This window comes from Anomaloglossus baeobatrachus, chromosome 1, assembly GCF_048569485.1.
Source record: "Anomaloglossus baeobatrachus isolate aAnoBae1 chromosome 1, aAnoBae1.hap1, whole genome shotgun sequence".
In the NCBI taxonomy this organism is placed as follows: domain Eukaryota; kingdom Metazoa; phylum Chordata; class Amphibia; order Anura; family Aromobatidae; genus Anomaloglossus; species Anomaloglossus baeobatrachus.
The window spans coordinates 918,791,524-918,813,777 of record NC_134353.1 but is presented as its reverse complement, the minus strand read 5'-3'; the positions used below and the strand labels follow the sequence as shown (position 1 = coordinate 918,813,777).

At 52.5% G+C, this 22,254-nt stretch overlaps 1 protein-coding gene across 1 annotated transcript in view; it reads left to right on the top strand.

Annotated features, from left to right (window-relative positions):
* NOL6 (nucleolar protein 6) overlaps window positions 1-22,254 on the top strand; it is a 175,110-nt gene that overhangs the window by 67,698 nt on the left and 85,158 nt on the right. Inside the window, exons 10-16 of the mRNA XM_075328588.1 lie at window positions 432-533; window positions 1,790-1,905; window positions 8,139-8,316; window positions 8,488-8,610; window positions 9,226-9,374; window positions 10,557-10,632; window positions 18,032-18,169. Of these exons, the coding sequence (XP_075184703.1) occupies window positions 432-533; window positions 1,790-1,905; window positions 8,139-8,316; window positions 8,488-8,610; window positions 9,226-9,374; window positions 10,557-10,632; window positions 18,032-18,169 (882 nt within the window). The remainder of the gene's footprint in view (window positions 1-431; window positions 534-1,789; window positions 1,906-8,138; window positions 8,317-8,487; window positions 8,611-9,225; window positions 9,375-10,556; window positions 10,633-18,031; window positions 18,170-22,254) is intronic.

Sequence of the window (22,254 nt, the reverse complement as noted above, 5' to 3'; positions counted from 1 at the left end):
GCTATGTTCACACTGAGTTTTATGTCAAGAGGTTTTTTTTGAGCAGAAACTATAAAAATTTCCCAAACAAACAAAAAACTCACCCCCCCACTTCAGGCATTCTTGAAAAACCCTTCTTTGAGCTCCTGGGAAAAAAAACCAGTGTGAATATTGACGAAAGGTTATGTGCACACGGAGTAATTAGGCAGATTTTTTGGAGCTGAAATTGAGCGGATGCTCCAAGTTCTTAAGATTTGGAGAGATTCTCTCAACAAACTCCTTGAAAAACTCCACTCCCAAGTAATGACAATTTCCAGAGCAAATTTGTGCAGACCCTGAACAAGCAGGGAATACCGGGAGGTGTCGGCTGTGACGTGTGCCGCCCCATAATTGGATTGTGCTTACATACAGCATGTGCTCATGTGATGACTCCCCTCTTTTCCCTCTTGCAGCCCTCCATAGCAGACTTCCATCAGGCGTTTGAAGTGGTATTTGTGGACCCCCTTGGACTTATTAATCTCTGCGCTGAGATGACGGCTGCCAAATACAAACAGGTGAGAGATGACGAAGCTGCGGAGAGGTCTTAGGGCAAGGGGCTGGTATATAAGGCTCCTTTCACATTGTGTTTCAGTGGCTCCGTCGGGGCATACGTCCGAAATCCCGCGCCTCCCCCCACAAAACGAGTTTTGTATATATGCGCCGACAGGGCCATTGAGTATAATGGAGCAGACAGAGCAAGCGTATGCTCTGTCTTGCACCATTTTCGGGTGTATACGCTTTCTGCAGGCGGATGCCCAGACGTAGCAGACTATGTCTGGGCATCCGCCTGCAAAAAGCGTATAGACGCAAAACTGGTGCAAGACAGAGCATACGCTTGCTCTGTCTGCTCCATTATACTCAATGGCCCTGTCGGCGCAAACATCGGAAACTTGTTTTGTGGGGGGAGGCGCGGGATTTCGGACGGATGCCCCGACTGGAGCCACTGAAACGCAATGTGAAAGGGGCCTAAGACTTTCTTCCAGCCTTACAAGTTCTCAATACAAACAGGTGAGAGATGAGGAAACTGCGGGGGGAGTCTTAAGGCCCCGTCACACGCAACCACGGATCTAATGATATATCGCTCTGGTCACGGATTCCGTAACGCACATCCGGCATCGTTAGCGATGTTGTTGCATGTGACACGCATGAACGACCGTTAACGATGGAAAATACCAAATCGTCCATCGTTGACATGTCGTCCATTTTCATAAAATCATTGGTTGTAGAGGACGTAGATTGTTCGTCGTTCCCGAGACAGCACACATCGCTACGTGTGACACCTCGGGAACGACGACCTACAGCTTACCAGCCAGCAATGAGGAAGGAAGGAGGTGGGCGGCATGTTGTGGCCGCTTGTCTCCGCCCCTCCACTTCTATTGGGCGGCCACTTAGTGACGCCGCTGTGACGCCGCACGGACCGCCCCCTTAGAAAGGAGGTTGTTCGCCGGCACAGTATGTGTGACAGCTCCTCACGATTTTGTGCGCCACGGGCAACAATTTGCCCGTGACGCATAAACAACGGGGGCGGGAATGCTCGCTAGCGATATCGCTGCGTGTAACACCCCCTTTAGTCCTATATACCAACCTCTTGTCCTTTCTTGCAGCCTTACAAGTTCTCCTTCAATAAACTTCTCCAGCACAGTCCGGTTGTTATCTGATTTTTTTTTTATTCTTCTCTCCATTTGTATGGGGGTATCCCTACAGAAAAATGTTCCAAGGGGACTGACATGTCAAATTCACCCCTTGTCCGATTACTTTTCTATCCATATAGATACAATTTGAGGCCAAGGAGTCACTCAGGGTCCTTGATGATGCCAACACCAATGGCTTTCTTCTCGTCCTCACGGTGCCCAAGCCTTTTGTGAGAAGCTTTGACCATGTTTTCCAGTGAGTATAGCAGTGACCTTGTTTTCTTTATTAAATCATTAGTCCGGAAACTTCATGAGCGCATTTACATTGATTTCTTCGGCGCTCCATTGGGAGACCCAGCCGATTGGGTGTATAGCTACTGCCTCCGGAGGCCACACAAAGCATTACACTAAAAAGTGTAAGGCCCCTCCCCTTCTGGCTATACACCCCCAGTGGGATCACTGGCTCACCAGTTTTCTGCTTTGTGCGAAGGAGGTCAGACATCCACGCATAGCTCCACTGTTTAGTCAGCAGTAGCTGCTGACTATATCGGATGGAAGAAAAGAGGGCCCATACTAGGGCCCCCAGCATGCTCCCTTCTCACCCCACTTGTGGTTTGTAAGGTTGAGGTACCCATTGCGGGTACGGAGGCTGGAGCCCACATGCTGTTTTCCTTCCGCATCCCCCTGAGGGGCTCTGAGGAAGTGGGATCTTACCGGCCCCAAAGCCCTGAGGCCGGGCTCCATCCACAGACCCATTGAACCTGCTGGATACGGAGCTGGGTACCGTTCAGGGACTTGGCCCTGCACCATTCAGGTACTCTGTGTCCCCGTACACACAGGCACAGCACACTCCAGACTTGCTGGGTGTGCTAGTGCGCCGGGGACAGTAAAGGGTTACAGTCACTGCAGCCTAGCTGAGTGACTTTATGTATGGGGAACTACCGCGCCGGACGCTCCGGGAGCGGCGGCGCGGCTGGGACTTGTAGTGCGCCGGGGACTTAGCGCCGACCGCGCTTTTACGGCGGCGGCGCTTATAAATCCAGTCCCCGGCTTTTGCGGCCTAGCTCCGCTTCGTTCCCGCCCCCACCCTGTCAATCAGGGTAGGGGAGAGACGCTGTACAATCAGCAGCGCCGAGGGCTGGAGCCTTATTTACATGCTCCAGCCCTCTCACTGGACACTGTGGGACGCCGGTTTCCCGCTCTGACTTGGGGGCACGCCCACGGCCCGCCCCTACTCACACGAGCTGGAGAAGGACGCCGGCAGCCATTCCTGCAGTCCGAGCTGAGAGATCGGACTCTGGGCAACCAGGCACAGGACTAGGGCGACCACACACCCGCTTATAGGCGGGCGGTAAGCGGCACCTGAAGTGCTGACCCCACTAAATACCGCAGTTGTCCATTTGTATTTTTATGCTTACACTGCATAGGTCGCTATTTTTGGCTATATGCCCTCTTAGATGGCGACACATCAGCAGCAGGAAAGCAAGGGTGCTAAGGCACAGGCTTTCTATGCTGCTTCTATTGCATGTATTGAAGTGTTCATGTGTATTTATGCTTGTATGCTATACACTGCACTGTACGGTCGCTAGTCTGGGCTATTTTCGCCTAGAATGACTAGACTACAGCAGCAGAAAAGCAGGGGTGCTGAGGCACAGGTTTTTTCTATGCTGCTTGTATTGCAGGGGTTGCAGTGTTCATTTGTACCTATGCTTGTATGCTATACATTGCACTGTATGGTCGATATTCTGGGCTATATTCCCCTAGATGGCTAGTCTACAGCAGCAGAAAAGCAGGGGTGCCAAGGCACAGGCTTTCTATGCTGCTTGTATTGCATGTGCTGCAGTGTTCATTGTACTTTATGCTTGTATGCTATACATTGCATTGTACGGTCGCCATTCTTGGCTCTATGTCCTAGATGGCTAGTCGGCAGCAGCATATAAGCAACACAGGCTTTCGATGCTGTTTTTACTGCATGTGATACTGTTCCACGGCACTGAACCCCATTGTGTGCAATGCTCCCCTGGAGCACTTAGTCAGACTTTGATCCTGACAACGCTCTCAATCCGGATACACCGGATGGTGACGCCATAAGGAATGATCCTATAGCGTCCATCAATGGAATGTTGGATCTTTCTCCCTCAGCTCCCCCAGCGGAGGAGTCAGCTTCACAGCAGGAGAAGTCCCATTTCAGTAGCTCAAACGTATATTGAGTATTTTTCTGGCCACGCTGACTTCAGAGAAGCAGTCCAGGAACACCACGCTTACCAGAGAAGCGTTTTCTCCAAACGTATTAAGGATACACGTTATCCTTTTCCCCCTGACGTGGTCAAGCGCGGGACCCAGGGTCCAAAGGTGGATTCTCCAATCTCCAGGCTTGCGGCTAGGGCTATAGTTGCAGTGGAGATGGGACTTCACTTAAAGATGCCAGACAGATGGACTCTGGTTGAAATCTGTCTATGAGGCTATCGGCGTGTCGGTTGCTCCGGCATTTACAGCCGTATGGGCACCCTAAGCTTTTCAGCTGTTCTTGCACAGCTGGTCTTGAGCATATGTACATTTGTGCCGCAGGGGCGTCCGTAACCTCGCAATGTCTGCATTGCGACTTACCCTATTAATGCTGTCCTGGAAGGACAGTCGAGGTTTCGGTCCTTCCCAAGCTCGGGCAGGTCCCAATTGTCCTCGTCCAAAAGAGCTGAAAAGCCTCAGAGGGGCTCAGTTTCCGGGGGCTCAATCACGCCCAAGGAAGGCAGCCGGAGGAACCGCTACCAAGGCGGTCTCCTCATGACTTTCAGCTCTCTCATCTCTCCGCATCCGCGGTTGATGGCAGACTCGCTCGCCTTTGGCGACATTTAGCTGCCACAGGTCACAGACCGGTGGGTGAGGGACATTGTGCCCACGTGCACAGGACAGAGTTCTGTTCTCGTCCTCCGACTCGATTCTTCAGAACGTCCCCACCGAGCCGATGCTCTTCTGCAGGCAGAAGGAGTGGTAATCCCTGTTCCCCTTCAGGAACAAGACACGGTTTTCCTCCAATCTGGTTGTGGTGCCAAAAAAGGATGGCTCTTTCCGTTCCGTTCTGGACCTAAAACTGCTCAACAAGCACGTGGAGGCCAGGCGGTTCCGGATGAAACCCTCCGCTCCGTCATTGCCTCAATGTCTCAAGGATATTTCCTAGCATCAATAGACATCAAAGATGCTTATCTCCACGTGCCGATTGCTACAGAGCACCAATGTTTTCTACGTTTCGTGATGGGAGACGACCATCTTCAGTTCGTAGCTCTGCCATTCGGTCTGGCGACAACCCCACGGGTGTTCACCAAGGTCATGGCGGCAGTGGTAGCAGTCTTGCACTCACAGGGACACTCTGTGATCCCTTACTTGGACGATCTACTTGTCAAGGCACCCTCTCAAGAGGCATGCCAACTCAGCCTGAATGTTGCGCTGGAGACTCTCCAGACGTTCGGGGGGATCATCGACTTCTCAAAGTCAAACCTGTCACCGACCCAATCACTAACGTATCTTGGCATGGAGTTTCATACCCTCTCAGCGCTAGTGAAGCTTCCGCTGGACAAGCAGCGGTCACTACAGACTGGGGTGCAGACTCTCCGTCAGGGTCAGTCGCACTCCTTAAGACGCCTCATGCACTTCCTCGGGAAGATGGTGGCGGCAATGGAGGCGGTTCCGTTTGCGCAGTTTCATCTGCGTCCTCTTATTGGGACATTCTCCGCCAATGGGACGGGAAGTCAACATCCCTGAACAGGAAAGTATCCTGTTCACAGAAGGACTCTCTGCAATGGTGGCTTCTTCCCACCTCATTATCACAGGGAAGATCCTTCCTACCACCGTCTTGGGCGGTAGTCACGACAGACGCGAGTCTGTCAGGGTGGGGAGCAGTTTTTCTCCACCACAGGGCTCAGGGTACGTGGACTCAGCAGGAGTCCACCCTTCAGATCTAGGTTCTGGAAATCAGAGCAGTGTATCTTGCCCTACTAGCCTTCCAGCAGTGGCTGGAAGGAAAGCAGATCCGAATTCAGTCGGACAACTCCACAGCGGTGGCATGCATCAATCACCAAGGAGGGACACGCAGTCGGCAAGCCTTCCAGGAAGTCCGGCGGATTCTGACGTGGGTGGAAGCCACGGCCTCCACCGTATCCGCAGTTCACATCCCCGGCGTAGAAAACTGGGAAGCAGACTTCCTCAGCCGCCAGGGCATGGACGCAGGGGAATGGTCCCTTCACCCGGACGTGTTTCAGGAAATCTGTAGCCGCTGGGGAAGGCCGGACGTCGACCTAATGGCGTCCAGGCACAACAACAAGGTCCCAACCTTCATAGCACGGTCTCGCGATCACAGAACTCTGGCGGCAGACGCCTTAGTGCAAGATTGGTCGCAGTTCCGGCTCCCTTATGTGTTTCCACCTCTGGCACTCTTGCCCAGAGTGCTACGCAAGATCAGATCCGACTGCAGCCGCGTCATACTCGTCGCCCCAGACTGGCCAAGGAGGGCGTGGTATCCGGATCTGTGGCATCTCACGGTCGGCCAACCGTCGGCACTACCAGACCGACCAGACTTACTGTCCCAAGGGCAGTTTTTCCATCGGAATTCTGCGCCCCTGAACCTGACTGTGTGGCCATTGAGTCCTGGATCCTAGGGTCTTCAGGATTATCCCAAGGGGTCGTTGCCACCATGAGACAGGCTAGGAAGCCCACGTCCGCTAAGATCTACCACAGAACGTGGAGGATATTCTTATCCTGGTGCTCTGCTCAGGGAGTGTCTCCCTGGCCTTTTGCATTGCCTACCTTTCTTTCTTTCCTGCAATCTGGGTTAGAAAAAGGTTTGTCGCTCGGCTCCCTTAAAGGGCAAGTCTCGGCGCTATCCGTCTTTTTTCAAAAGCGTCTAGCACGACTTCCTAAGGTGCGCACGTTCCTGCAGGGGGTTTGTCATATTGTCCCCCCGTACAAGCGGCCGTTAGATCCATGGGATCTGAACAGGGTACTAGTTGCCCTCCAGAAGCCGCCCTTCGAGCCTCTGAGGGAGGTTTCACTTTCTAGACTATCACAGAAAAGTGGCTTTTCTGGTAGCGATCACATCTCTTCGGAGAGTGTCTGAGCTAGCAGCGCTGTCATCCAAGGCTCCTTTCCTGGTCTTCCACCAGGACAAGGTAGTGCTGCGCCCCATTCAGGAGTTTCTCCCGAAGGTGGTATCCTCTTTTCATCTTAATCAGGATATCTCTTTGCCTTCTTTTTGTCCTCATGCAGTTCATCGGTATGAGAAGAATTTACATTTGTTAGATCTGGTGAGAGCACTCAGAATCTACATTTCCCGCACGGCGCCCCTGCGCCGCTCCGATGCACTCTTTGTCCTTGTCGCTGGTAAGCGCAAAGGGTCGCAGGCTTCCAAAGCCACCCTGGCTCGATGGATCAAAGAACCAATTCTTGAAGCCTACCGTTCTGCTGGGCTTCCGGTTCCATCAGGGCTGAAGGCCCATTCTACCAGAGCCGTGGGTGCGTCCTGGGCATTGCGACACCAGGCTACGGCTCAACGGGTGTGCCAGGCAGCTACCTGGTCGAGTCTGCACACTTTCACCAAACATTATCAGGTGCATACCTATGCTTCGGCGGACGCCAGCCTAGGTAGAAGAGTCCTGCAGGCGGCAGTTGCCTCCCCGTAGGGGAGGGCTGTCTTCGCAGCTCTAACATAAGGTATTTCTTTACCCACCCAGGGACAGCTTTTGGACGTCCCAATCGTCTGGGTCTCCCAATGGAGCGCCGAAGAAGAAGGGAATTTTGTTACTTACCGTAAATTCCTTTTCTTCTAGCTCCTATTGGGAGACCCAGCACCCGCCCTGTTGTCCTTCGGGATTTTTGGGTTTTTTCGGGTACACATGTTGTTCATGTTGAACGGTTTTTCAGTTCTCCGATGTTACTCGGAGTGAATTTGTTTAACCAAGTTATTGGCTTTCCTCCTTCTTGCTTTTGCACTAAAACTGGTGAGCCAGTGATCCCACTGGGGGTGTATAGCCAGAAGGGGAGGGGCCTTACACTTTTTAGTGTAATGCTTTGTGTGGCCTCCGGAGGCAGTAGCTATACACCCAATCGGCTGGGTCTCCCAATAGGAGCTAGAAGAAAAGGAATTTACGGTAAGTAACAAAATTCCCTTCTTTTAATATAGGAGCCAGAAGCTTGCTTCTGCTCAACAGTGAATACGTCTCGGCGTGATCATTGTTGTCAGATTCATTTTTATCTGCGCAGATCGATTTGAAATCCGTCTCTGTGACCCTGAGAGACCCCCATATGTGGTTTCCCCAAAATTCCCAACCTTCACAAAGGATGTCCCGGCACCTATAGTGCTGATAGAATGCAGATAAAAAAACCTTCAACTCAAAATTATTTTATAGAGCAAGATATTCAGAGATTGATAGATTGGGACCACCCACGCTCACCGGACTCCTGGTGCTTTTCCTCGCTGACTGTCTTGTTACCTCTTTTAAGCATCGCGCAAGTGGCCAAACTGCAGAAAACCTGCCAGAAAATGAAGCTGCTGAACGAACTCGTAGACAGAGGAGGGGATTACGTGGCATCGGCTTTACCCTTCATCTTGTCTGTGCTGGAGAAGGGCCTGGGCCCGCGTGCGGTCCTCGTGTCACATGCACTGACGCAGAAGCCCGAGGTGAGCCTGCCGGGGATGTAGAGGGACCAGCACCTCCACAGAGGTGGTTGGTGACTTTGGGCGGCTGTGGTTGTATTAAGACAAGTGATCTTTGCTATTTTTTTTTTTTTCTCCCAGTTAAAAGACTAGAATCAATGGCTGATCCTAAAAATGTCTCTCCCCTTTTTTCAGTGGGACATAACGGAGGAACCAGCGCAGCACAAGGACATCGGCACCCTGACCCTGGGACTGATGCTCGCTGCAGATTTTTTTACCAGCGTTCTGGAGAAGGGACCGGCGGCAGATAGCCCTGAGGTTGGTCAGGAAAAATGCAAAAAGCATTATTTTATAGCAAATAAGAGACATCCCGTTTCAAGCTTACCTGTCATTTCACCAAAAACCAGAGTAAAAGCATGGTCTTTCTGCCCTCCTGTAGGTGAAGCTGCTTTTGGTGCACATAAAAGTCTAATATGTCCAGGAACTGCACTGAATATCTTGCTTTGTAAATTAATTTTGAGTGGAAGGTTCTTTATCTGCATTCTATCAGCACTATAGGTGTTGGGACTTCCTTTACTTCCCAATGTGCATTAATTGCTCCTGCCATTGTAAGCAGTTTGACAGGAGAGGAGGAGAGACACTCAAACTTTCTGTAATCCACCTCCTGTTTTCTGCAGCTACACGCGACTACAGGCAGTATACAGCAAGTTGGGAGACACCTAGTGGCCTATACTATATACTACATTTTCCCTTTTAAATTTGCAATAGATTGTATGGACACTTGCAACATTTTTCGTGATAAAAGCATTTCTAAAGTTACATTACATGCAGATTTATCCAATAAATACAAGATATAGAACGCTCTATATCAACAATCATAACTATGTGTTCACCGCTCATGTGTCACCCTCCGTCTTCTTCCATCATCACCAGGCTCCGGAATTCAAGAGTTTCTGGGGAGATAAGTCCGAGCTGCGCCGGTTTCAGGATGCGTCCATATGTGAGGCCGTCGTTTGGCCGGCGAGCAGCATGAAAGACAAGCGTAGCATTCCCGAACTTATCACAAGACATCTTCTCCAGCTGTAAGTGCAGCCATTTATGTTTCTACAAAGATGTAATAAAGCAGTAATCATTTACATTGAGAGGTGAGCAGGACAGGTGACCGCTACTGATACCTGCGGGGACAGGCGACCGCTACTGATACCTGCAGGGACAGGCGACCGCTACTGATACCTACGGGGACAGGCGACCTCTACTGATACCTGCGGGGACAGGCGACCTCTGCTGATACCTGCGGGGACAGGCGACCGCTACCGATACCTGCGGGGACAGGCGACCGCTACCGATACCTGCGGGGACAGGCGACCGCTACCGATACCTGCGGGGACAGGCGACCGCTACCGATACCTGCGGGGACAGGCGACCGCTACCGATACCTGCGGGGACAGGCGACCTCTACCGATACCTGCGGGGACAGGCGACCTCTACCGATATCTGCGGGGACAGGCGACCGCTACCGATACCTGCGGGGACAGGCGACCGCTACCGATACCTGCGGGGACAGGCGACCGCTACCGATACCTGCGGGGACAGGCGACCGCTACCGATACCTGCGGGGACAGGCGACCGCTACCGATACCTGCGGGGACAGGCGACCGCTACCGATACCTGCGGGGACAGGCGACCGCTACCGATACCTGCGGGGACAGGCGACCGCTACCGATACCTGCGGGGACAGGCGACCGCTACCGATACCTGCGGGGACAGGCGACCGCTACCGATACCTGCGGGGACAGGCGACCGCTACCGATACCTGCGGGGACAGGCGACCGCTACCGATACCTGCGGGGACAGGCGACCGCTACCGATACCTGCGGGGACAGGCGACCGCTACCGATACCTGCGGGGACAGGCGACCGCTACCGATACCTGCGGGGACAGGCGACCGCTACCGATACCTGCCGGGACATGCACATGCGTGCTGGCAGGTATTCATAAAAATGGCGTTACCTGTCCACCCACGTGATGCAGAAAGGAACAGAGCAGGAGTAACCCTCTAAAATGGCGCCACAATCTAGCAGTCACCAGACAGTGTGTCCATTTGGGATCCTAGTAGACCGGTACAAGATTTGAGCCCCAAGACTTTGCTTCTCCCTGAAACCTGGGGTTCCAGCAGCGTAACACTGAGCATGGCTTCTAGTTTAGAGAAAAGCACTGTTGAAAATATGATGATTATGTCTTTATTTTTTTTTTCTGTGCCTTAGACATGCCGATCTTCCTGAACTCACCATCCACTATGCCGGCAACATCTTGGACTGTGTACTAACAAAGCAAAATAAGGTAAGCCGTCCGCTCAGTGGAAGCGGAGCTGTAAGGATTAGAAAAACATGGCTGCTTTGTACTATAGTCAGTGCCATACATGTCCATGGTTTCATTTGTGGACCAGGGTGGAGCACTTTTTAAAAGAAAGCAGCCATGTTTATTTTTCTATACACCCCCTTTAACTTTACGACCAATGATGTACTATTACGTTATTGGTCATCTCCATCCGGTTACTGCGGGCTCAGGTGGTGAGCCTGTGGTAATCCCCGCACACTCTGCTGATCTGATCAGCACAGATGTGTGGCTAACAGACGCAGATAGATTAGACTCCCTTTAGATTGCATTGTCAAATACTGACAGCGCAATTTAAATGGCCGCTGTGTGGATCGCGCCATTTTCTGCCGCCATAGACGGCTCCATGATGCGATTATGGGGCGCCAATGTTTTGCCATGGTAACACAGGGTCAGCTGATGACACCTGACGATACCATGAACTCACTTCCTGTGAGAGCCGGAGAAGCGCTGACACTCCTAGGGACACTGCATTTCTGCTGATCAGAGTGATGCAGCTCTTATCAGGAAAAATGCACAAGCAATCGGACCGTGCAGTGATAAAGTCCCTAAGGGGGACTAGTAAAGTAAATAACAAATGTAAAAAAAAATAAAAAAGTTTGTCTTAAAATATAAAAAATAAAAAAAACTAAAAGTTCAAATCACCCCCATTTTGCCCCATTCAAAATAAGACCGTTAAAAAAAATATTCATGTATGTGGTATCGCCGCATTCAGAAATGCCCGCTCTATGAAAATATAAAATCAATGAATCTGATCGGTACATGGTGTGGCGAGAAATAAATTACAAAAGCCAACTTATGTTTTTTGGTCACCACAAATTTATTTTAAAAATCAATACCAGGCGATCAAAACGCAGAATCTGCACAAAAATGGTACCATTAAAAGCGTCAGCTCGAGATGCAAAAAATAAGCTGTCACTGAGCCCGGATCCTGAAAAATGAGACCGCTATGGATCCGAGAAAATGGTGTCAAAGTGTGTTTCTCTTTTTTTTTTTTTCTTTTGACAAACTTGATTTTTATCTAAGGGGTGAAAAAAAAGTAAAGTATACATGTTTGGGATCTACGAGCTTGTACAGAACTGAGGCATCATGTGAACACCTCAGTTTTACCATATAGTGAATAAAAGGCCCAAAAAACAATTGTACAATTGCATTTTTCTTTTTCGCTCCATTGGGAGACCCAGACAATTGGGTGTATAGCTTCTGCCTCCGGAGGCCACACAAAGTATTACACTTTAAAAGTGTAACCCCTCCCCTCTGCCTATACACCCTCCCGTGCATCACGGGCTCCTCAGTTTTATGCTTTGTGTGGAAGGAGGCACACATCCACTCATGCATTCTCAGATTAGTTATATCGGTTGGAAGAAAAGAGGACCCCCACAGGGCCCCCGGCATGTTCCCTTCTCACCCCACTATGTCGGCGGTGCTGTTAAGGTTGAGGTACCCATTGCGGGTACAAAGGCCGGAGCCGCATGCCGTTTTCCTTCACCATCCCTTAGCGGCTCTGGGAGAAGTGGGATCCTGACCGGTCATCCATTCACTGGGACCGTGCTCCCTCCGCAGCCCCTGTGGGAATCTGCCGGACAGGAGTCTAATCATCCGCAGGGACCGGGCCCTGCATCTCTAAGGTACTCTGTGTCCCCATGGGGACTGTGCATGGAGCGCCTTCTTCCCGGACGCTGCAGCAGCTGCTGATTTGTGAAGACCGGCGGACTTCCGCGCCGACCGCGCCTGCTTGTCGGCCGCGGTCTTAAATTTAGTCCCCGGCTTCATCGCGGCCTAGTAGCAAAAATCCCGCCCCTGGGCCTGTCTGTCAGGGGTAAGGGCGGGACTGCCGACCTGACGTCGGATGTGAGGGCCGGAGCATCCTGTATGTTTCCTCCCCCCTCACTGATCACTGTGGGGACCCCAGATTCCCGCACTTTTTTCTAGCACCGCCCACGGCTCCTCTCCTCCCCTGAGAGCTCCGGCAGCCATGTTTTTGGCATTCTGCCGGTGGAGGATTATCAGGGAAGAGCTCTGCAGCTCTGGGAGACCTAAGGCAGGGAATCTGGAGGACACACACTCGCTTTTTAGCGGTCGGTAAGCCACACCGGTCACCCGGTGCTGGTCCCCCATAGGGTGCCGGAATAGATACGTATTCTATATATATATATTTCTGTTCGGTCGGGCTGTATACCCTTTCCCATATACCCTCAGTGATCACTCTCCTAGGAGACAACAGCATGTCGTCCACAAGGAGCAAAGGTGCTAAGGCACAGGGTTTTTTTGCGACCTGTACCTCTTGTGGAGCTATGTTACCTGCGGGTTCCACCTACCCTCACTGTGAGCAGTGCTCGGCCCCTGTTTCGCTTGCTCAGCCGGAGCCTCAGTCACTAGTGGGCCCCTCGGCTCAGGTAGACCCCCCTGCTCCCCCTGTCCAGGCGGCAGGGGCAGAGTTTGCTTCTTTTGCTGAGAAACTCTCTGAGTCACTTTCACAATCCATGGCTCAGTCAGCGCGCGCTCCCAGGTTGGGCCTTAGGTCCCATGCGGAGGACTCCTGCCCGGACCACAGTCCCAGACCGGCTAAGCGGGCTCGCTGGGAATCTTCCCCGACTTCTTCACGCTGTTCGGGGTCTCAGCTTGAGGACTCTCTGGAGGACGAGGCGGACGTCGCAGCTCAGGGCTCTGAACCTGACGTTGCCCTCAATCTTGATACACCTGAAGGGGACGCCTTAGTAAATGATCTTATCTCGTCCATCAACCAGGTGTTGGATCTCTCTCCCCCGCCTCCACCTGTAGAGGAGTCGGCTTCTCAGCAGGAGAAACACCAGTTTCGGTTCCCCAAACGTACACTGAGTGCGTTTTTCGATCACTCTAACTTCAGAGATGCTGTCCAGAAGCCCAGAGCGGTTCCGGACAAGCGCTTTACTAAGCGCCTTACTGACACACATTACCCCTTCCCCTCTGACGTAGTTAAGGGTTGGGCTCAATGTCCCAAGGTGGATCCTCCAGTCTCTAGATTGGCGGCTAGATCTGTGGTATCGGTTGCAGATGGTTCATCGCTAAAAGATGCCACTGACAGGCAGATAGAGCTCCTGGTGAAATCCATCTATGAAGCCACGGGCGCGTCTTTTGCCCCGGCCTTTGCAGCCGTGTGGGCACTCCAAGCTATCTCAGCTTGTCTGGCTGAGATTAATGCAGTCACACGTAATTCTGCTCCGCAGGTTGCGTCTCTGACTTCTCAAGCGTCAGCTTTTTCTTCCTACGCCATGAACGCAGTCCTAGACTCTGCTAGCCGTACAGCGGTGGCATCCGCTAATTCTGTGGCCGTCCGCAGGGCCATGTGGCTGCGCGAATGGAAGGCAGACTCGGCTCCCAAGAGGTTCTTAACCGGTTTGCCGTTTTCTGGCGACCGATTGTTTGGCGAACGATTGGATGAGATTATTAAGGAATCCAAGGGAAAGGAGGAGTCCTTACCCCAGTCCAAACCTAAGAGACCTCCGCAACGGAAAATTCAATCGAGGTTTCGGTCCTTTCGTCCCTCCGCCAAGTCCCAATCCTCTTCGGCCAGCAGGCCGGAGAAGGGCCAGAGGAACTCCTATGCGTGGCGGTCTAAGTCACGCCCCCAAAAAGCCGCCGGAGGCACTGCCTCCAAGGCGGCCTCCTCATGACTCTCGGCATCCCCGAACCGCATCCTCGGTCGGTGGCAGGCTCTCCCCGCTTTTGCGACGCCTGGTGGCCACATGTTCAAGACCGATCGGTGAGAGACATTCTGTCTCACGGTTACAGGATAGAGTTCAGCTCTCGTCCTCCGACTCGTTTCTTCAGAACCTCTCCGCCCCCCACTCGGGCCGACGCACTTTTTCAGGCAGTGGACGCTCTGAAGACAGAAGGAGTTGTGATCCCTGTTCCCCCTCAGGAACATGGTCGCGGCTTTTACTCCAACTTGTTCGTGGTGCCAAAGAAGGACGGATCATTCCGTCCCGTTCTGGACCTCAAACTGCTCAACAGACACGTGAGCACCAGACGGTTTCGGATGGAATCTCTCCGCTCGGTCATCGCCTCGATGTCACAAGGAGACTTCCTAGCATCGATCGACATCAAAGATGCTTATCTCCATGTGCCGATCGCACCCGAACATCAACGCTTCTTGCGTTTCGCCATCGGGGACGAACACCTTCAGTTCGTGGCACTGCCTTTCGCCCTGGCGACAGCCCCACGGGTGTTCACCAAAGTCATGGCATCCGTTGTGGCGGTCCTACACTCTCAGGGCCACTCGGTGATTCCCTACTTAGACGATCTCCTAGTCAGGGCACCTTCTCGGGTGGCGTGTCAACACAGCCTTACCGTCGCTCTGGCGACTCTCCAGCAGTTTGGGTGGATAATCAACTTCCCAAAATCCAAGTTGACACCGACCCAATCACTGACTTACCTCGGGATGGAGTTTCATACACAGTCAGCGGTAGTCAAGCTACCGCTGGACAAACAGCTTTCTCTGCAGGCAGGGGTGCAATCTCTTCTTCGGGGTCAGTCACACCCCTTGAGGCGCCTCATGCACTTCCTGGGGAAGATGGTGGCAGCGATGGAGGCGGTGCCGTTCGCGCAATTCCATCTGCGGCCACTCCAATGGGACATTCTCCGCAAATGGGACAGGAGGTCGACTTCCCTCGACAGGAACGTCTCTCTGTCCCTTGCAACCAAGACGTCTCTTCAGTGGTGGCTCCTTCCCAATTCTCTATCGCAAGGAAAATCCTTCCTACCCCCAACCTGGGCTGTGGTCACCACGGACGCGAGCCTGTCAGGGTGGGGAGCGGTTTTCCTCCACCACAGGGCTCAGGGAACCTGGACTCCGGTAGAGTCTTCCCTTCAGATCAATGTTCTGGAGATAAGGGCAGTGTATCTAGCCCTATTGGCTTTCCATCGGTGGCTGGAGGGCAGACAGATCCGTATACAGTCGGACAACGCCACTGCCGTCGCCTACATCAACCACCAGGGCGGCACGCGCAGTCGTCAGGCCTTCCATGAAGTCAGGCGGATTCTGCAGTGGGTGGAAGCCACAGCCTCCACGATCTCCGCAGTTTACATCCCGGGCGTAGAAAACTGGGAAGCAGATTTTCTCAGTCGTCAGGGCATGGACGCGGGGGAATGGTCTCTTCACCCAGACGTGTTTCGAGAGATCTGTCGCCGGTGGGGAACGCCGGACGTCGATCTCATGGCGTCACGGCACAACAACAAAGTCCCGGCATTCATGACCCGGTCCCAAGATCACAGAGCTCTGGCGGCGGACGCATTAGTTCAGGATTGGTCGCAGTTTCGACTGCCTTATCTATTTCCTCCTCTGGCGATGCTGCCCAGAGTGTTACGCAAGATCAGGTCCGACTGTCGTCGCGCCATTCTCGTCGCTCCAGATTGGCCGAGGCGATCGTGGTACCCGGATCTGTGGCATCTCACGGTGGGTCAACCGTGGGCGCTTCCAGACCGCCCAGACTTGCTGTCACAAGGGCCGTTTTTCCATCTGAATTCTGTGGCCCTCAACCTGACTGTGTGGCCATTGAGTCCTGGCTCCTAGCGTCTTGAGGATTATCTCAGGATGTCATTGCCACTATGAGACAGGCCAGGAAACCAACGTCCGCCAAGATCTATTACAGATCTTGGCGGATCTTCTTATCCTGGTGCTCTGATAATGGTTTTACTCCCTGGCCGTTTGCCTTACCCACTTTTCTTTCATTCCTTCAATCCGGAATGGACAAAGGTTTGTCACTCTGCTCTCTCAAGGGACAAGTATCGGCGCTCTCCGTATTTTTTCAAAAGCGCCTGGCCTGGCTTCCGCAGGTCCGCACGTTCCTGCAGGGAGTTTGCCACATAGTCCCACCTTACAAGCGTCCGCTGGAACCCTGGGACCTTAACAGGGTGCTAACGGCTCTTCAGAAACCACCTTTCAAGCCGCTGCGGGATGTCTCTTTATCACGTCTTTCGCAGAAGGTGGCATTTCTAGTGGCAGTTACATCACTCCGAAGAGTGTCGGAGCTTGCAGCGCTGTCATGCAAATCCCCCTTCCTGGTTTTTCACCAGGATAAGGTGGTTCTGCGTCCTGTCCCGGAATTTCTCCCTAAGGTGGTATCTCCTTTTCATCTCAATCAGGATATCTCCTTACCTTCATTTTGCCCTAATCCAATTCACCAGTGTGAAAAGGATTTGCACTCATTAGATCTAGTGAGGGCACTCCGGTTCTACGTGTCTCGCACGGCGCCCCTGCGCCGTTCAGATGCGCTCTTTGTCCTTGTCGCTGGCCAGCGTAAGGGTTCGCAGGCTTCCAAGTCAACCTTAGTTCGGTGGATCAAGGAACTGATTCTTGAAGCCTACCGTTCTTCTGGGCTTCCGCTTCCTTCAGGGCTGAAAGCCCATTCTACCAGAGCCGTGGGTGCGTCCTGGGCATTGCGGCACCGGGCTACGGCTCAGCAGGTGTGTCAGGCAGCTACCTGGTCTAGTCTGCACACTTTCACGAAACACTATCAGGTGCATACCTATGCTTCGGCAGACGCCGGTCTAGGTAGGCGAGTCCTTCAGGCGGCGGTTGCCCACCTGTAAGAGGGGGCCGTTTCGGCTCTTTTTATCGAGGTATTCTTTTACCCACCCAGGGACTGCTTTTGGACGTCCCAATTGTCTGGGTCTCCCAATGGAGCGACAAAGGATAAGGGAATTTTGTTTACTTACCGTAAATTCCTTTTCTTCTAGCTCCTATTGGGAGACCCAGCACCCGCCCCTGTGCCCTTCGGGCTGGTTGTTCTTTTGTGTACACATGTTGTTCATGTTGAATTGTTCTTTTGGTTCATGGTTTTCAGTTCTCCGAACATCCTTCGGATTGAATTTACCTTAGACCAATTTATAAGTTTCCTCCTTCCTGCTTTTGCACCAAAACTGAGGAGCCCGTGATGCACGGGAGGGTGTATAGGCAGAGGGGAGGGGTTACACTTTTAAAGTGTAATACTTTGTGTGGCCTCCGGAGGCAGAAGCTATACACCCAATTGTCTGGGTCTCCCAATAGGAGCTAGAAGGAAAGGAATTTACGGTAAGTAAACAAAATTCCCTTCTTTTGCAAATTCACTGCACTTGGATTTTTTTTCCTGTTTTCCAGTACAATATATGGTAAGACTAATGGTTTCATTCAAAAGTACAACTCGTCCTGCAAAAAACAAGCCCTCGTATGGCAAGATTGACGGAAAAATAAAAATAGTTATAGCTCTCGGAAGAAAAGGACAAAAATGAAAAATGGGAAATCGCCTGGGGGGGGGGGGGGTGAAAGAGTTTAGGCTCTGTTTCTGCTTTCTTTGAGATTCCTCAGTAATTGTCTTGCATGTTCCAGACCGGTACAGGAGAGGAGCAGATGGTCAGCGTCATCCAGTCTTATGATGACCTGAGCAAGAAGCTGTGGAACCTGGATGATTTGCCGCTCACGGTCACCGCAGTCCAGGGAACGCACCCAGCACTGCGCTACACAGATGTAAGTTCTTCTACTATATTTTTATTATAGTATGCAGGATTTTTTTTAAAGAGCTTTTAACTCTAAAATACTAAAAAGACAAATCTTTTGGGTCTGCATCTTCACCCAGCTTTTCTAGGCATTTGACTCAAGAATACCGCTGTACAGTATCTTGCAGCAATTGGGCAGGTTTGTTTGAGAACATTAGGAAACAAACAGTATCTTGAAAAATAAGAACACACCAGACAGGTCAGGGAAAAAGTTGTGGAGACGAGTAAAGCATGGTTAAGTTATAAAGAATTAGCCCAAGCTCTGAACATCTCATGGAGCATGGATCATTCAAAAATGGAAGGGCTATGGCACAACTGCAAACCTATTAAGATATGGCCGTCACCGGAACTGACATCCCAAGCAAGGAGAACACTAATTAGAGACCCAGCCAAAAAGCCCATGGTTACTGGAGGAGCTGCAAAGATACACTGCTCAAGAGGAGAATCTGTCCACAGGACAACTATTAGTCATATGCTCCACAAAACTGAACTGTATGGAACAGTGGCATGAAAGATATTTTTCAAAGCAAAACATATGTCCAGTTTGCAAAAAGTCATGAAGGGACACAAAGAGAATGTGGGAGAAGGTGCTCAGGTCAGATCAGACCAAGTAGAAAATTTTGGGCTAAATGCAAAACACTATAGGGTGCTTTACACGCTGCGACATCGCTAGCGAAATCGTTAGCGATGTAACACGCCAGATCGCAGATAAGATTTGCCGAGATCGCACATAAGTCAATTTTATAGCGCCGGTCACATGTGCGATCTCGGCAAATTGTATGTGCGGTCTGGCGTGTTACATCGCTAACGAGATCGCTAGCGATGTTGCAGCGCGTAAAGCACCCTTATATGTGGCAGAAAACGAACACTGCCCATCACGCTGAAAGCACCATTCCCATAGTCACACATGGTGGTGGCAGTATCATGCTGTGGGGAGGTTTTTCTTCAGCAGGGGCAGGGAAGCTGGTCAGAGTTGATGGGGAAAATGAATGGAGCTAAATACAGGACAATGATAGAGGAAAAACCTGTTATAGGCTGCAAAAGACTTGAGACTGGGGTGTGGGTTCGCCTTCCAGCAGGATCAAGATGCTAAACATACTGCCAGACCTATAGTCCATGGTATGGCGTTTTCCTGTGTGAATGGCACCATCACAGTCTAGACCATATCCTATTCAGAATGTGCGGCAAGACTTGCAGACGTTTTCATCCAATCTCACTGAGCTGAGCTGGAGCTCGTGTGCAATGAAAAATGGGCGAACATTTCAGCCTCTAGATGTGCAAAGCCAGAAGAGACATCCCTCCAAAAGACTTCCAGTATTACCTGCAGGGGCTGAATACAAATGCACGGCACAATTTTCAGATTTGTCTTTTTAACATAATTAGAAAACCAGGGCTCATTTCTTTACACTTGACAAATACTTTCTACTTTGTGGTGGTTTAGCACAAACCCAATAAAATACACTTACGTTTGTGGGTGCAATGTGGGAATACGTTTTTAAGGCACTGTTTATTGCTAAGTGTGTGTCCTTGATATTTCTCTGTCGTTTCATTGGGGGACACAGGACCATGGGACACAGGACCATGGGTTATGCTGCTGTCACTAGGAGGCTGACACTAAGTAAACAGAAAAAGTTAGCTCCTCCCCAGCAGTATAACCCCTGAGCCGGAGGCGGGCTCAATCAGTTTTTTGCTTAGTGTCGTAGGAGGCTGATGTGGGCCGTCTGGGCCCCCTTCAGCCACTTGAATTTTTGCGTTATTTTTTTCATTTTTTCTCGGCGACGCTCGTCGCTCTCATCTGTGGTAATTTTCTTTTTCTGCAGGTATCTTTTCTCTACCTCAGCTCTCGCAGCCCGTGTGGGTACCGCTACCCCTAGGTCGCAGAGGCTTGAGTTGTCGGGCCCTCTCCCCCGTCCAATTCCACGGTACCACTCCCCGGTTGGCACGCGGGGCTGAATTTTCCTGGGCACCCCTATTCACCCTGCGGTACCACCCCAAAGGGTCGCAAGGGGCATACAGCAGGGACTGGACCTCCGCAGCGCATCTGGAGTTTTTGGATGGGGCCCGCAACGCTGCTACATTTAGGGGCTTCCACCCCAATGGCGTCCAACTTCCCGCCTTCTTCAGCCTGCTTCCAGGTGCCCGCAGCCATTCCTTCGCTGAGCGGAGCACACAGGAGCATGTGCAGAGTCTCAGCCTGCACACTGGACAGCGCGCCGCGGATCAGGTAGGACCCCTACCTTCTCCCCCCCTCGGACGGCTGCAGAAATTGAGGCCCCGGTCTGGGCCTACTCGCCGGACTCCCCCGCTGCGTCCGTGGAGCTCCCTGCCGGCTCCGAGGTCGGGGGCCCCGCATCGCTGCTGCGCCGCCGCCGCTTGCGGCCGGGTCCGCCGGCGCTGCCCCTGTACCTTTTAACAGCGCCTCCTGAGGTGGGCTCCGCCGGCGCTGCATCTGTCCGCAACGGCACCTCCGCTCGGCCACTGTCCTCGGTCCCCCAGGCCCCGTCCTCGGCGTGCCCAGGCCGCATCCCGCACGGCGCGCCGAGGATCCTCTCCGCCGCCGCCTGCGGTCGGGTCCGCCGCCGCGGCCTCTGCCCGCGACGGTCCCTCTGCTTGGGCCCCGTCCTCGGCGTGCCCAGAACGCATCCCGCACGGCGCGCCGAGGATCCTCCCCGCCGCCGCCTGCGGCCGGGTCCGCCGGCGCGGCCTCTGCCCGCGACGGTGCCTCTGCTTGGGCCCCGTCCTCGGCGTGCCCAGGCCGCATCCCGCACAGCGCGCCGAGGATCCTCTCCGCCGCCGCTGCGGCCGGGTCCGCCGGCGCAGCCTCTGTCCGCCCCGGCACCTCCAAAATTTAGCCCCCGGCTTCGGCCCTGTCCTCGGCGTCCCCAGGCCCGCCTCCCGCACGTCGCTATTGGACGCCGGCCTCTCCGTTCCCGCCCTCCGCCGTGCTCCAGGCATCACTTGGGGGGTGGGGGATATTTTTTTCCCGCTCACAGCGTCCATTTTAAATAAAGAGAGAAAGGGAAAAAAAAAAAAAAAAAAAAGAGAATGGGAATTTATTCCAGACTACTAGTCTGGGTTTACTGAGGCCTCAGCATCACCTTATTTTTCCAAGGGAGAGACTGAAACACACTTTTCTTAGTGGATATTTTTTATTTTAGGTCGATTTTTATTAAAAATTTTACATACATGAGTTTTTTGCACCTTAACTCCTACAGTACTTTCGGGCACTTGTTTTGTTTCACCTTTTTTATATCGCGCTCCCAGCTCGAGTTTTTAGTTTAGTCCCCTCCGGCGGGTTAATGCCCTGTCTCAGGTCATAGATCCCCTCGCCGCCGTCCCTCGGCTTCACGCGCATGCGCTGCGTCCCCGGCCAATACTCGGTTATACCTTCCATAGGTCTAGCGCAATCCCCTTGGGGAGGTGAGTCTCGTACCAGGGACCTTTCCTATGCTAGAAGCGGACCCGACAGGTCTCGTCTTTTGTGGCCCCCCTGTTTTCCACCTTATTCCCCAGGTCCAGACTGCTTTTTCTCCGGCAGTCTTCCGACCTCTCGGGTGATGGCCCAGGCTTTCCACCTCTGCTGGACTCCGAGCAGGACCTGGATGTTTTGGCGCATGTCTAAAGGCCTGCTGGAATTGGTGAGTCAGGCCGTAAGGCTACGGACAGCCCCCTTATCTCCATGCACGCAGGTCCCCCTTAAGTCATTTGGAGCGGACCCTGCTCAGACGACATCCAGAGCTCGCTGAGTTACCGCGTGCTCACAGTCAACTGCCATACACGACGTTTACCAGCGGTAAGTCTAGTCATCGTCTTTATTCCCTTCTACAAAAAGGGGTCTCGGTGAGAATGGGCAGGCCACACTGGAGTCGCTGAGTGATCACAGACAACAACCAGTCACGGCGTTTACCTGCGGTAAGTCGTGTTATTGTCATTATCATTCCCCCAGAGGGCTCTGGAGAGAGGGGGCATGGCACCTTGCAGACAGGAAGGTGCGGGCCCCTGCGGGTTTTCAGTGGACATCCAGTTCGCCGTGTGACTGCGTGAGCACGGATATTC